Raw genomic sequence first — 15,114 nt, forward strand, 5'->3', positions numbered from 1 at the left:
CCCCGCCCAGGAGCGGTCCCCCGCCAGGTGGCCGATCCCTTCAGCAGCAGCCAACCCACGTTTATTACGAAGCGGGCAGTAACTTGCACGCAGAGGAGATGTTGGAGCGCGCGACTGGCGGCTTACCCGCTGACCACGAGTACGTGACAAGCTCCTCATCAGCGACCACGATCCGCAGTGCCTCCTCCCACAGCGACGCTGCCAGCAGTTACAGCAACCGCCATCACGACGAGGAGTACTACGCTAAAGAGGACGGAGCTGCGGTACCTGCAGCGCCGCCGCTGACTGAGGAAGAGGAGAAGACCTACCCCGACGAGGCGGGCTACTCCACGGAGGACATGAACAGAGACGCAGAGCCGGAGGACGCGGTGAAAGAAGTCACCTCGCGCTCCTCCATCTTGAAGTCCTCCTCGTCCTTCTCGTCCTCGTACTCCAGCAACCGCCAGTCATCCCTCCGCGATCACGCGGCCGAGGTGGCGCGGGAGCAGGCGAAGGCGGAAGCGCGCGCGGAGGCAGAGGCGGAGGCAGAGGCGGAGGCAGGAGCATATGTAGGGGATGGGGCAGAAGACTCCTATGCTGATGATGGTTTTGAGGACAACCTCTCACAGTCGCATCACCAGTCGTCGGCCGCCGCTGCCTACCTCTGCCCGCAGGAGGAGGACGGCAAGGCAGAGGCCCTCCTGGAACCGGAGGCGGTCTACCCCCTTGAGACGACAGAGGAGGAAGCCCATAAGGAGTCGTACGATGATGACGAGTTTGAAAAGAGCTTCGCCTCTAGAGATGCTGCTGACGATGTGGAGGGTGCACCCGCGGCACCGCTGCAGCAACAGCCGGAGTACGTGGAGGAGGAAGAGGCAGAGAAGCCGGCAGCCGCTGACGAGGCCAGTGACGATGCCAAGTCGGGCTCTTACGAAGAGGAGCGACTCGATGACGACGAGTTGCTCTCCCCGAAAAAGGCCTCACACAACACCTCGGATGCTGATGTGTCACTCATCGAAAAATATGAGGAGGACCAGGCAGAAGTCTCTCCCGAGGATGCGCAGTGTGTTACAGCAACGCTGACAGCCACAGAAGATGTGAAGCCATCGGAGAAGGACGACGTCGAGGGCAGTGCCGCCGAGGTGCAGTCGCAGGAAGAATACCCGCAGACTGCCCTTGGCCAGGGAGACGGCGAAGACGAATTCGAGGATGAGCTGTCCACCAGTAAGTCGTCGGCCGCCGCTGCCTACCTCTGCCCGCAGGAGGAGGACGGCAAGGCAGAGGCCCTCCTGGAATCGGAGGCGGTCTACCCCCTTGAGACGACAGAGGAGGAAGCCCATAAGGAGTCGTACGATGATGATGAGTTTGAAAAGAGCTTCGCCTCTAGAGATGCTGCTGACGATGTGGAGGGTGCACCCGCGGCACCGCTGCAGCAACAGCCGGAGTACGTGGAGGAGGAAGAGGCAGAGAAGCCGGCAGCCGCTGACGAGGCCAGTGACGATGCCAAGTCGGGCTCTTACGAAGAGGAGCGACTCGATGACGACGAGTTGCTCTCCCCGAAAAAGGCCTCACACAACACCTCGGATGCTGATGTGTCACTCATCGAAAAATATGAGGAGGACCAGGCAGAAGTCTCTCCCGAGGATGCGCAGTGTGTTACAGCAACGCTGACAGCCACAGAAGATGTGAAGCCATCGGAGAAGGACGACGTCGAGGGCAGTGCCGCCGAGGTGCAGTCGCAGGAAGAATACCCGCAGACTGCCCTTGGCCAGGGAGACGGCGAAGACGAATTCGAGGATGAGCTGTCCACCAGTAAGTCGTCGGCCGCCGCTGCCTACCTCTGCCCGCAGGAGGAGGACGGCAAGGCAGAGGCCCTCCTGGAACCGGAGGCGGTCTACCCCCTTGAGACGACAGAGGAGGAAGCCCATAAGGAGTCGTACGATGATGACGAGTTTGAAAAGAGCTTCGCCTCTAGAGATGCTGCTGACGATGTGGAGGGTGCACCCGCGGCACCGCTGCAGCAACAGCCAGAGTACGTGGAGGAGGAAGAGGCAGAGAAGCCGGCAGCCGCTGACGAGGCCAGTGACGATGCCAAGTCGGGCTCTTACGAAGAGGAGCGACTCGATGACGACGAGTTGCTCTCCCCGAAAAAGGCCTCGCACAACACCTCGGATGCTGATGTGTCACTCATCGAAAAATATGAGGAGGACCAGGCAGAAGTCTCTCCCGAGGATGCGCAGTGTGCTACAGCAACGCTGACAGCCACAGAAGATGTGAAGCCATCGGAGAAGGACGACGTCGAGGGCAGTGCCGCCGAGGTGCAGTCGCAGGAAGAATACCCGCAGACTGCCCTTGGCCAGGGAGACGGCGAAGACGAATTCGAGGATGAGCTGTCCTCCAATAAATCGTCGGCTACCACGTCTGTGGCGCCATCGCCTGTCGCAGCATTGAGGAAGGCCGACGTCCCTAAGGAAGAAGTCGGGGAAGAGCTCGACAGGGAACTCTCCCCGACGAAGGCACCCGATGCGGAGCGCAAGCGGGAGGAGTCACTGATGTCATCGTCGGCTCTCGCACCGGCGCCGCCGTCACCCTCCTCGTCCAACTCAGAGGTCGTCACTGCGTCGACCTCCGCCGTCTCACCTGCTGCCGCAACGTCGCACAAGAACAGCGCAGCGGGCATGGAAACCGAGGAACTGGGCAGCGGCGCCAACGACACTTACGCAGATGACTTTGAGGGCATGTAACCAGGAGAGAGCACTGCCCCTATCGGCTCTGGGAGTATAGGCTGGGGTGGGTGTGGGTGTTTGTGTCCTCCGTCGATGTACAGTTCGACTCTGCGGTCAGCTCTCCTCGGCGTGCCTCTATGTCTGCGCCCGGACTTCCCACTCTGTTCAGACACACACACGAGAAGGGAGAGGGGGAAGTCTCTCCCCCGCCTCTCTTCTCTCCCCTCCCCCCACCCCTCGTTTCTACAGGCACACACGCACACGCCCTTCTCTTTCTCGCTATCGACTTCTCCTCTTCCCCTCAAAACTCCCCATCCCTCCTCTCCCCTGCCCATCCGCACCAAACACCTCTTCTCGTATACACAGTCACAGGCCACTTCTTGCCTCGCTCTCTCTCGAGTAGTAGGCATATCTGGGGGTATGCTTGTGTGTGTGCTATCGTGGCTAAGTGGGGGGGAGAGTCTCCCAATAGAGGAGGAGGACACTGGCGGGGGCAGGATGAGTGGCACAAGCACGCACGGGGAGAGAGAGAGAAAGCGATGTTGCACTTCTGCGTGTCTGTATGTTGTTGCTGTTGTTACTGTTGTTGCTTATCTTTCGCCACTTCACTTGAAGGATGTATTCATGTATAGTTTTACTCGCGCTGTCGCCCCTTTGAGTCTTTCGTTCTCGTTTGCCCTTTGGTTGTGTGTGTGTGTGTGTGGGTGTGGGTGTGTGTGAAGGGCGCATTTTCTCGTGTCGCTGTGGCCGAAGGAAAGGGGGGAAAGTGTATGGCATATGTATAGGAAGAAGCTACGAGAGACGTCGTCTGCGTGCGCGTGCGTGTCTTCTAGGAAGTAGGGCCCAGTAGGAAATGAAGATAGTTGAGGGGTGGCGTTTGCTGCTGGTGGCGCGGAGGTAAATGCAGCAGCACAGATTGTGCATACAGGCTCCCACTCCTTCCCCCTCCTTTGCTTCTCTCTTGTGCCCCTTTCGCCGCCACCAACGTGTCACCCATAACCCACCATCAACAAGCACACGCGCGAAAGCCTTCCCCCAACGAGAGAAATGAAGCTTTTCTGTGCGAAGCAATGACCACCAAGTCGCACCTTCGCCACATATCATCGGGACGAAGAAGAGGAAAAGTGATATGATTTATCTCTTCAACTGAGTACCTCCCTGTGTGTGTGGGTGTGTCTGGGTGTCTGTGCGCAGGCGTGTGCAATCGTTGTGAAAGTGCAGTGACTGCTCACCTGCATCTTCCATCATCGCCTCCCTCTTTGTCTAGCTGCGCGCACGTGTCCACCGCATCTCACGGTGTCTTTCACCCTCCCCCTCCCACGAAGACCCCTACGGAGAAGCGCGAATTCACTATCGCACGACTACAGGGCGTGGGGTGTACAAAACGACGAGTGGAGCTGAATAAGAAGTGCAGCATCCTCTCGCCCCACCCCTCCTCCACACACTCTCCCTTACTTGTGGCTCTCCTTCTGTCGAAACCCCACCTGCCTTTCCTCCTCCGCCCTCTCATGTGGGCCTCCACACCAACGCTGTCACAAGTAGGCACGAACATCTGCTCGACTCACCGTGCATCCGTCCCCCCTTCCCTCTCCTCTCTACGCCTTGCCTGGGTGTGTGTATGTATGTGTGTGTGTGTGTGGGGTCCCACACGGCGCGTGTCTTGGGCACTGGGCACTGACCCGACCGTGTGTCCCTCTTTGCTGAGCCCTCCCCACTACCACTCCTTTACTCTCAGCTCCACCTCAATTCTCTCTCTCTGCCATGCGTAGCCCCAGCGAGGACGTTTTCCGCGCCCCGGAGTCGGGGGAGAAGGAGTTGGTGGAGAACATCAACAGTCGCCGCAAAAAGTTCGAGCTCTATCAGTCCGAGTCGCACAAGATGAAGTCGCTCATGATGAACAGCGCCGGCATCCGTAGCGACCTCGTTACTGACAAGAGGAAAGCGCTGAACCCAATTTGGATCAACTTTCCTACAAAATGCGTCCGCCCCATCGCATCCGTGGCGGAGATGAAGGAGAAGCTCGACTACTTCTCCAAGACGGATGACGTAATGGTGGTGCGGTATCACCAAAACAACTGCACCGCGTGCAACGCTGTGTCCAAGGTCTTCGAGATGCTTTGCCACCAATCCGCCACCCACACACCAGGGCTTAGGTTCTACGATGTCAACCGTAACGACGTGCCAGATTTGACCAAGGGCTTGGTGCGCTTTCCGCAAATCAAGGGGTACAGCGGTGGGCAGTGGACAGACATTGACTTCAAGCCTCCGACAGCGTTTCGTGAGGAGCTGTACGCCGCCATTGAGAAGGAAGTGAAGCGGCTCAAGAACGAAGGCAAGCCCGTGACAGCGCTGCAAGCGGAGGAGATGTACTTCTCCGGCGCCGGTCCGGCGATGTTGGAGATTACAGAGGAGCAGCTGATGAAGTTCTATTGCAAGGCACAGGTGCGACTCCACAACTATTGGAAGCAGGTGTCGATGCGCCGCACCTGGTTCTACCGCAGGTTCATTGAGCCCGAGGTGGAGGAGCGCGTCATGGATGAGTGGCGTGCCCGGTCTGTCTTCGGCGAGAAGGTCGTGTACGGTCCGCAGCCGCTAGACGAGTTTGCGTAGTTGGCAGGCAGTCAAGACGAGAATAGGGGAGGGGGTAAGTCTGTAAGTCCGTGAGAAGATGGGCGTGTGTGTGTGTGTGTGTGTGTGTGTGTGTGAAACAGGCTGTTGCGTCTTTTCGAGAGGAATGAGCCGACATACACACACGCGCGCGCGCTCGCTGTGGCAGCAGCACGCCTTCATGTGTAGCCTGCGTGCCGGTGCCAGAAGTCTCTACACTTTGCATGGTCACAGCGGAGGCGCTGGCAATCGGATGAAGATGTACTCCTCAACATCGGCATCGGTAATGCAGCGGGGTGGTGACGCTTTGCCGCCTCTACTCCCTTAACGGTGTGCACCCCTCCCCGTTGATGATACCAGGGCTTTTATTTGCCTTGGTGTGTGTAGGCGTCCTCTCTACTGCGGTGCACGTTGATAAGGTACACAGGCACCATGTGTCTGCAGTCCATCCGCCCACCCACCCACCCACACACACACACACACGCACCGCGACGGTATGTGAATGCTCTACCTACGCACACGCGCCATACCTTCTCGCTTCATGTTTCCCTCCATGCCCCCCCTCTCTTGCCGATTGCTGAGTGCAGCGCACTTTTGCCCACATATACAACATAAACATCTTAGCTGGCAACAACCCAGTCTGGGCTTAGTGAAGGGTCAGAGAAGAAGCGAGGTGGGGACGCAATCGATTTACGCGAGGTGACTGTGAGACAGAGTGCGGAAGGAATGGCAGACGCAACGAAGTGTGCTTCACGCCCCCCCCTCCATCTTCCCATGTACTGCCTCTCTCACTATCGGCACACCTTTCGGTTAAATCCCCATCATTCTCGTCAATCGCGCTTCCGTACGCGGAGCGCGCACTAACCCACGCCCCCTTCCCCTCAAAGATTGCCCTTTCACAGGCGAGATGATCTCGCAGGCCCTCCTGTCCGCTGTCGAGCGCGACTTGGCCGCCGCGCGTCAGTTGGTGTACTTTCACGCCGACCTGTACGCCGATGAGGAAGAGGCAGACAAGAATGGGGACCCTGTGGCGCGGTTCCGTCACCCCCCAGCGTCGTTGAACGGGTTGCACGGCGGTTCAACGACAGTTACCAATGCTGGGTGTTCTCGTGCGGTGCTCTCAAACCCCGTGCCGCGACCGCGTCAAGGGACCTGTGCGGTACTGATGGAGCTTTCTCGGCCGCTAACGTGGCTCTCGCAGCGCGGTCGTCATCGCGGCCGAGGCGCAGGCGTCGGCGCAGCGGCTCGCACTGGTACCGCCACCACCACCACGCCGTCTGCTACGAGCAGTCACGTGAATCATGTGAGTGCAAGAGGGGGTCCCGGCATGGGTGAGGTTGGTGGCCGGAGCGGCCCCACCGTAAACAACAGCAGCAGCACCAGTGCCTCTGTTGCTGCAACAGAGAGCAACAACCCCCACATGAGAAGCGGCAACCTTGTGAGTGGCACGGGTGCCTTGTCTGCCGTGCACGAGAACAGCTACGCTCCCACCAGCAACGCTGGTGTTGCTGCTTCCTCGCTATCTGGCGCTGCAGAGGTGCCGCTCCTCGTCGCCACCGTGGCCCTTGAAGTTGTCTTCCCGGCGCGCTATCCAAGCGAGCCATGTCAGTGGCAGCTGTTCGAGGAAGCCTCCTTCGGCGATGTGGGCGACCATTCGACCTCCTCCTGGGCCGTCACGGCGGATCATCACCGCGGCAGTACAACCGGTGGAAGCAGTGGTGCCACGTCCAAGTCTCATCACCTACGCGGAAGCATGGCAAGTCCGGTAGGGTGCCGCAGTAGCTCCACCGCATGGAACGCCGGCGGCGTGGCGGAAGACGGGGCATGCGGAGCGTCTGGTCGGGGCGACACGTCTTCCCCCTCCAGCAACCACGGCAAGGTGGGAGGCACCGACACGGAGGCGTCAACGCTCACCGCCCTCGTCGTGTCGGATGTGGGCCGCCGTATGCTACGATGGATTACCGAGGCGCGCGCCGGCATGGGCAATTCTTTCGCTCCATTTTCCCCTTCGCTGGCGACGATGATGGCCGGCAACGCGACTGCAAATGCGTGGGGTGGTCAGGGACACCAGTACAGCAGCAGCACCAGCAAAGGGTATCCTTTCCTGCTTGACTTTGCGGTCCTGCTGCGCATTTGGTGTGCCATGGAACTCGATGTGCACCACCTAATCCTCCCCTCTCGGACTGCGATGGCCTATGGCGGTGGCGGCGCCCGCGTACCGCGAGCCATGGCAAGCATGCACCTAAGTGGCGGCGCTGGCGCGACAGCGACAGCCCCTGGTGCCTCAACCCCTGCGGCGCTTCTCCTCCCCTCCGCGGCTGCTGGTTCTCTGTCTGGGTTAACCGCAGCAGCAGCGTCGAGCCCGATGGTGTGCACCAATGTCGCAGCGACTGGCGCGTCTACCGCTGTTGGAGGCGGCGCTGTGTATGGTGGAGCGACATCCTCAACTGCTTCAGTCCCCGCGCCGGCGCAGGGGGCGACCAGCACAGGTGGAGGTGGTGCCGCCGCAACTGGCGGTGGTGTGAGCAGTGGTATCGTGGCAAGCGGCGCTGTTGCCGGGGTCGCAGCCCTCTACCCCTTTCGCCATCGCCCTGCCAAATGCTTCATGGCGGTACTCCTGCCATTGGGTGACGTGGCTATATTTGGCACGCCGATGCCGGCGCGTCGCGCGAGTAATCGGGTGAGTTCCACCACGGCCGACAGCAGCAGCAATGGGCCTGGAGCAACGACACCGAGACCGCTGTCCCGTCGATTGCCGTCGTGCTTGCGACACATCTACGAGCGGCAGCAGAGCGCCAGCTGGCATGAAAAGAGGCACGCTGGTACGGTGGTGAGCTGCACGTCTCAGTTCGAGCTGGGCAAGGTGCTGCCGAGCTACGTGCTTCCTGCCCATGTGCTCGGTACCGCGTACAAGTGCGAATGGGACAATGTGCGCTTGTTCAGCGGCAAAACTGTCGACGCGACGCTGCACGCGAACGCAAAACTGGCGAAGGCGTTGCGGCTTCCAGATGTCTGCGATCTCCTGCAGGTTCTCCGACGACTCGCCAAGAATGTCGGCACACCGTCCACAGGAATGCTGTACGTGAGCGAGGTGCTCTGGCCTGCGCTCATGGAAACAGTGCGCGTACTGCGGGATGAGCGACTTCCGCTCTGGGCCGGGATGGCCGTGTGCTCGCTGCTACTCCCGAGTGTGTTGCAGCAGGTGGACAGTGGGCGACAAGTGGAGCCCGGCGGTAGCGGGGGAAGCGGCAGAGGTCACATCCCCGTCAGCATCCTGCGCGCATATACCACCGAGTCGACTGTGGGAGGCAAACCACCAGTGCAGTTGCATCGTCGGCACTTAGCGGAGCTGATCGAGGTGGTTAGCTTCACAGAACAAACGCTGGCTGTTGCGCGTGAGCACACGTTGCTGTGTGAAGTTCGACTCGTGCGGTTTTCTCTTCAACGCGCTCTGCTACTCTTGCAGAGAGATGGGGCCTGCGGACACTACCGCACTGGTGCCCCAGCTGACTGGATGGCAACAAGAGCACAGACCTACCTTGGTCATGGTGACTCCTCGAACTCTCCTTCCGACTGTGCGGCAGCTGCCCTCATCCCGTTAGCACCGCTCATGGGGTCATCGGCAGAGATGTGCCGTCGCGTCCATGCCCCGATCAGCATCTGCGCAGTATGCGGGCTGTCGCTGCTCTGCAGCACCGTCACTCACCCAGACACCAGTGGAAGCGGCAGTGCTGCGCCGCTAACGGAGATGCGATGCCGCTCGCGCATTGCTGCCTCGGCGACGAGTGACTCAGACACGCTGCACCGGGCGAAGGACGGAGAGAACGGTGGCTCGGAAGCGGTGCGTGCAGCGCTGCGGACGTGGCGGGCAGAAGGCTGCCTCATCGTGCAATGCGCTCGCTGCGGGCATGGCGGGCATGTGGAGCACATCAGCAGCTGGTGGAACGACCCCACAGTGCGGTGTTGCCCTAAGGGGTGCGACTGCAGATGTGTTTATTAGCGTCTGACGGTGTACTTGCAAGGAAGGTGGGGTGGGGTGGGGGGGAGGGCAAAGGAGAGCGCCTCTTGAAGCGACGGAGGTACACCGGCACGCAAACAGGCAAAAGAGGACGAATTTGCGCACCTGCGCGCATGGCTAGGGAAACATGCGAAACAGCGGCACAACGAGGGCGGCGAGCAACGTAGAGACAACAACGAGAAAAGAGAAGGGGGGAGGGGGTGCCGTAGTTTTGCTGCTGGCAGTTCTTCGCCGCCGCTCTTCTCTTTCCCCTATCTCCCTTGCCAGACACTCCCATGCGCGCTCAGTAGCGTGGCTCTTTGGAGCACTGCTATGGGGCAGATGAACGGAGCGCCAAGGAGGGGTCTGCACGTCCTCATGTATGCGCATAGACATGCATGAGCGTGTGTGCGTCTCCACTCCTGCACATCAGCGTGTGCACTAGGTGACGGAGCCGCGGTGACCGTCATTCGGTGTCGAGCACTACAAGCTTCGCTAGCCGCTCCTCACGCTCCGTAACACACGCACACGTACTCGCTCACCCTGTTCATCCTCTCTGCAATTCATCATGCACGCACACGCGCGCATGTTTCTCCTCCCCTCGCCACAACCCGCTCTTATACATGCACAGACACAAGGAACGTACGTGCACACACATAGACAGCCGCCACATAGCCATCAAATACCCCCCCCCTATACGCACGCACACACTAATCATGAAGCTTGGGTACGTGGTGGTCTTCTGCGCGTGCGCAGCGCTGCTGTCCCTCGGTTCCCTCTTCTACTACTCCGTGTACGACTACCAGAAACACATGAGTATGGTGCAGCGCACGTACTCGACGTACGATCCTCTGACCGATTGCGCGGCGCCGTTTGGCCAGCTTCTCGGTGTCGCAGACGATGTCCCGGCGTACAGCAACTGCAATACCAAGTTTACCTCAACCTACATCAACTATGTCAATCTCATGGACCCAATGGACAACGGCCGCCGCGGCGACCCGTCCGAGATGCGCGTTATTATGACCGCCTACCGCTACTCCGCATTTGACTACTACATGAGGTGGCTCGTGTGGAACCGCGGCATCATGCCGCGCCTCGTCGAGAATACAAATCAGCTGTGGAAGAGGGTGGACTACTTCAACCCCGCGAAGCCGGAGCAGGACTGGTCTGCGGAGTACATCACCAACTACGAGGAGGTGACAAGCTTGGAGGAGCGCAAGTTCAACGCGCCGCGGAGGGCGGATGCGGTCATCTACCGGATGGACGAAAAGACCCTCCCGGCAGGGCACATTGCAGTGGTGGTAAAGGTGGAGGATGACATCGAAGCGGCCGGCGGCCTAGAGAAGCTGAAAGATCTGAAGAAGATGCGCCTGCATCCTCGCCGTGTCTACGTAGCAGAGCAAAACTGCCAGAATCAGCCGTGGGGTGAGCACAACTATAGCCGCGTGCTGCAGTTCAAATGGCGCGCTGTGTCGGAGATGGCGCACGAGGGCTATTATGTGGACCCCGACGGTCTTGATATCATCGGTTGCATGCGCGTGGGAAAATCGATGCCCCTACGAGCGGTGCCTGACCCGTACCAGGAGACGCTCGACATGGAGAACGACGGTGACCTCTGAGAGGGAAAATGGAACATAAAGAGACCAACGATCAGCGTTGTGATGGTAAGTGGGGAGGAGGGGCGGTGACGTTGGTGGAGGAGTGCGGGGGACTCGGGAAAGGTGAAGGGGTCGGGCCATCCCCCCCCCCGCATTGCTCACTGCCCTCCTCGCAGTGAAGCGATTGAATTTGGAAGAATGCGCCCCCTCTCTTACCTCACCGCGCTGCCACCTCTCCCTCCCCCACCCGTCTGTGTATTCCTCTCTTCTCCCATTGATGTATACGTGGCTGCATCACACGCACACACACACACACATGCACACACTGGTGCATGCACCATGTGCACAAGTGTACTGATTTTTTCTTTCTCTGTGGGGGCTGCAGTTTCGCTATGTTCCGTGTTGGTCGCCGTGTCCCCTGCGTTGTCGTGTGCTGCGTGTACGTAGGTGTCCGTCGTCATGAGGTGACAAGAGAGCCCACCTCTACCTGTACAGTGCCATACGCACACAGGCACAAGGGCACGCCTCACCGATCCGTACCTGCATCTAACCCCTCCTCTCCACCCCACCACACCCCCAGAATCTCCTACGGGGGAAGGGGAGTGCGTTACCTATCAGTGACGTCTTCGCCTCACTCACCTTCTCTATCTACTGCGTTATCCTTTTTCTCTCATTACTGGGCACTGCTTGGATTATGTCCGCACGCCTACACACGCACACGCTCGTGTGAGTGTGCAAAGAAATATGCATAGAAGACGTCCAGACAAACCGGGAAAATAAATCAAGAGGGCTTAACACAGACAACACCACCTAAAGCTCGCCCCCTCCTCTTCCACTACTCCCCCCCCCACCACCATCACCACCACCCCATACACACACACACACACACATAGAACAGCCACCGACTCCATCGCTTATGCGCCATTGCACGCCCACTACACATACAACATCATCACTCACCCATCATAGAAGTGCAGCAGCCCTCACATTCAAGTAGCGTGTCCCATCGCGAAAGAGAGAGAGGGAGGGAGGGGGAGAGACACGCGCGCAGAGGCACACGTACGCGCGCCTAGTCAAATCCACGGATTCCTGCGATCGCTGCTGCGGCGGCCTTATCTTTTGGCCCTAATGATCTCGCGCGGCAACACAGGCACCTCCCGATGGGCAGCCGGTGTGTTGCGATGCTTGCATTACTCCCCTAACGCAGCTGTCATCCTCGCCCTCACGGCACTGCAATCGCCGTGCCGTGTACGGGTGCTCGACCATTGGATGGGGAATGCGGCACGCACCCCGCTCGTCGCCAGCGCTGCTTTGGTATTCCAACAACGTTTCTACGTGAGCACTGGTGCAACCGGGTGTAACGGGGTCTCCCATGGACATGACCACCGCTTCAGCGAAAGTAAGAATGGAGTGGCAGGTAGCAGCGGCTCTTCCTCTGCCAACAGTGGCGCGTGCGGTAGTGGCGGCAGTGGGTTCCGCGGCAGCGGTGCCACCTCCAGGCAGCAGCAGGCGACCAAGAGGACCAAAAAGGTCAAGGCAAGTCGTCGTCTACTGAAGAGCAAGCGCACAGGGCCGAAGGCAAAGTCTACATCCACGCCACGCTCCTCCGCCTCTGGTAGCTCGGCGGCGACAGTGTCGGCCAACGCAACGTCTGGTAGCGCCTCAGCGAACCAGGGAGGCGCGGCGGGTAGCAGTGGTAGTGGCAGCGGCGGTGGTCCTGGGTCATCGCCGTCGTCATCACCTGCCGCAGCCTCTGCCCAGCCGCGCTCCGTCACCTGTCGACGCAAGAAGAAGAGCAGCCGAGCTCCCTCGTCCCCGTCAGCCACGCCACTAACACCAGGCAGCGATGCAGCGGCGAGGAGGCCCAAGCGCTCTCTCACACGCAAAAGGGTCCAAACTGGTTCCTTCAGCAACGGCAGCGCCACGGTGAAGAAGTCGACCTCGGCCGCACACGCCACTTCTCCCGCCCGCCCGGCATCCGCAGCCCTGCCCGCCACCGCCGCTGTACGCGCCAAGTCAAAGAAACGCAAGCGCATCCGCATTTGTGTGCTCAGCAGCAGCTACGACGGCACCGACTCGGCAACGGCCAGCGTGGACAACTACTGGTGCACACCGCAGCACTACATGAAGAAGGATCGGCACAAGTACTCCTTCGCCGATGTGTCCATGAAGAAAATTGACTCGTATCGCACCGTGCGCAAGTTGGTCACTTCCAACAAGTACGATGTCTTCTTCAACTTGTGCGACGGCGGCCGTGATGAAAAGCGCGCCGGCGTAGACGTGGTAGAGGCACTGGAGGAGCAGAACGCCGCCTTCACCGGCACGGACTCGCGTGGCTTCGAGCCCAGCAAGATCGACATGAAGTTGATGGTTGGGTCGAGCGGTGTCAAGGTGCCCAATTTTGTGCTGCTCAACGACGAGGAAGGCCTTGCCAAGAAGTGCCGGCACCTGAAGTTTCCGGTGATTGTGAAGCACCTCTCCGGCTACGCCTCCGTCGGCATTCACAAGGAAAACCGGTGCGACACGCTGGATCAGCTGAGAACGAGGGTGCGGGGCTTCATCAAGGAGTACAACCACGCGCTGGTGGAGGAGTTCATCCGCGGACGTGAGGGTACCGTGCTGGCCTGCGCAGACCCCGGCAGCCCGTTCGGCGTGAAGGTCTTTAAGCCGCTTATGTTCAATTTCCTGCAGAGCAGTGACGACTTTGCGTACTTTGAAAAGAAGTGGACAATGGAGTGTGGCGATCAGGCGTACGGCTTCCTGGCTTCGTCGGACCCGGCCTATCCCGCTATCACAGAGATGGCCCGGAATGCATTCAAGTACATCATGAACGGTGTCGGCTACGGTCGCGTCGACTTCCGCATCGACGAGCTCACCGGGGCACCGTACTTTCTGGAAATCAATCCGAACTGTGGTATGTGGTACTCCCCGAAGGATGGCGGCGACTTCGCGGACGTTATGGTCGAGGGCGACCCCCACTGGAACCACGAACGCTTTGTTGCCAACGCCGTGGCACGGGCGCTGCGAGATCAGGCGGCACGCAAGCCGTGGTACTTCATCAGCCACGACCGCAACGGGCAGTTTACCACGCGCGCCAGTAAAACAGTTGCAGCAGGCAAGTGCCTCTTTGGCGACGCCGTGCACCCGATCCCGGTGGTGGCCAAGTCGCTCTATAAGCTGGGTGAGGAGGAGCCGACAGTCGGCTGCGTCATCTGTCGCGGCGATGGTATTCACCAAGCGGTGGCACTGCGCCACTCGTGTGAGCCGAACATGAGCTTTGTGCACGGCCGCACGTTGCTCTTCGCTGCGAAGCGGCAGATCAATGTTGGTGAGGAGCTCACGGTCGACTACGCCACCCTGCGCGATGAGTCAATGCCCCACTTTGTGTGCAGCTGCGGCACTGAAAATTGCCGCAGTGTCATCTTTCCCATGCCAGCAATGCCGCGCACTGTCGAGGCCAAGGCGATGAAGCGGCTGCTGCGGGAGAAGAAACAAGTCTGGATGAAGGAGAAGGCCGACCGCGAAGTGGAGCGGATTCTCAAGAAGCGCTCTTCGCGTGCCTCATCCTCCGCCCCGTCTGGTAGCATCAGTAGCGGCGGTGGTGCCTCTGCAGGGTCATCCTCCAACACTGGCCACGCCAGCAGCAGTGCAAGCGGTAGTGCCAGTTCCAGCAGCGGTAGTAGTGGTGGCATCAACGCCTTGGAGAGAAAGTAATGGTCGCGTGAATAGGACGAGGAGAGATGCACAACCATCCGTCCAGAGCGTGCACACACACACACACACACACTATGAAGCAGTTTCATCTCCACTGCACCGAGGTCTACAGCTGGGCTTAAACAGCGAGAAAGGACAGTAAGACTGAGGAGAGGGGGGTGTCGAGACACAACGCAGCCTGCCGTCCTCCCGTGTAGTGTCACTGAGAGAATGCTTCACACTGAGAGGACTAAGTGACGTATAGGCGCCGACTGATGCTGGATTGCATGGTGCCTGCGTGAATGATGGATTCTCTCTCTCTCTGTGTGGGTAGGTGGGTGGGTGGGCCTACACGTGCATGTTGAGTGAGAGAAGGGTTGAACTGCACACGCATCAATACACACGCATGAGTGGGGGAGGTCTGTCTCTCTCCCCCCCCCTCTCTGCTCGTTGGCTGTATTCGGTGTCTGACATGCACAGATGGTGGAACGGAGAAGGCGACAAGGTGAGAGAG

At 59.6% G+C, this 15,114-nt stretch overlaps 5 protein-coding genes across 5 annotated transcripts; all 5 read left to right on the forward strand.

Moving 5' to 3' along the window:
- Positions 1-98: 98 nt before the first annotated feature.
- On the forward strand, positions 99-2,723 carry LbrM_25_2450 (hypothetical protein, conserved; the record flags this gene model as incomplete). The annotated part of the gene is made up of 1 exon (XM_001565696.1): positions 99-2,723. The coding sequence occupies one exon, from the start codon at positions 99-101 to the stop codon at positions 2,721-2,723; it is 2,625 nt and encodes an 874-aa protein (XP_001565746.1).
- A 1,743-nt stretch (positions 2,724-4,466) lies between these two features.
- On the forward strand, positions 4,467-5,315 carry LbrM_25_2460 (hypothetical protein, conserved; the record flags this gene model as incomplete). Its single annotated transcript, XM_001565697.1, has 1 exon — positions 4,467-5,315. The coding sequence occupies one exon, from the start codon at positions 4,467-4,469 to the stop codon at positions 5,313-5,315; it is 849 nt and encodes a 282-aa protein (XP_001565747.1).
- Positions 5,316-6,219: 904 nt separating this feature from the next.
- LbrM_25_2470 (hypothetical protein, conserved) lies at positions 6,220-9,312 on the forward strand (the record flags this gene model as incomplete). Its single annotated transcript, XM_001565698.2, has 1 exon — positions 6,220-9,312. The coding sequence occupies one exon, from the start codon at positions 6,220-6,222 to the stop codon at positions 9,310-9,312; it is 3,093 nt and encodes a 1,030-aa protein (XP_001565748.2).
- A 620-nt stretch (positions 9,313-9,932) lies between these two features.
- LbrM_25_2480 (hypothetical protein, conserved) lies at positions 9,933-10,928 on the forward strand (the record flags this gene model as incomplete). The annotated part of the gene is made up of 1 exon (XM_001565699.1): positions 9,933-10,928. The coding sequence occupies one exon, from the start codon at positions 9,933-9,935 to the stop codon at positions 10,926-10,928; it is 996 nt and encodes a 331-aa protein (XP_001565749.1).
- A 1,248-nt stretch (positions 10,929-12,176) lies between these two features.
- LbrM_25_2490 (hypothetical protein, conserved) lies at positions 12,177-14,621 on the forward strand (the record flags this gene model as incomplete). Its single annotated transcript, XM_001565700.2, has 1 exon — positions 12,177-14,621. The coding sequence occupies one exon, from the start codon at positions 12,177-12,179 to the stop codon at positions 14,619-14,621; it is 2,445 nt and encodes an 814-aa protein (XP_001565750.1).
- Between the last annotated feature and the right edge of the window lie 493 nt (positions 14,622-15,114).

This window comes from Leishmania braziliensis, contig 38 (assembly GCF_000002845.2).
Source record: "Leishmania braziliensis MHOM/BR/75/M2904 WGS CADA00000000 data, contig 38, whole genome shotgun sequence".
NCBI classification, from domain to species: Eukaryota; Euglenozoa; class Kinetoplastea; order Trypanosomatida; family Trypanosomatidae; genus Leishmania; species Leishmania braziliensis.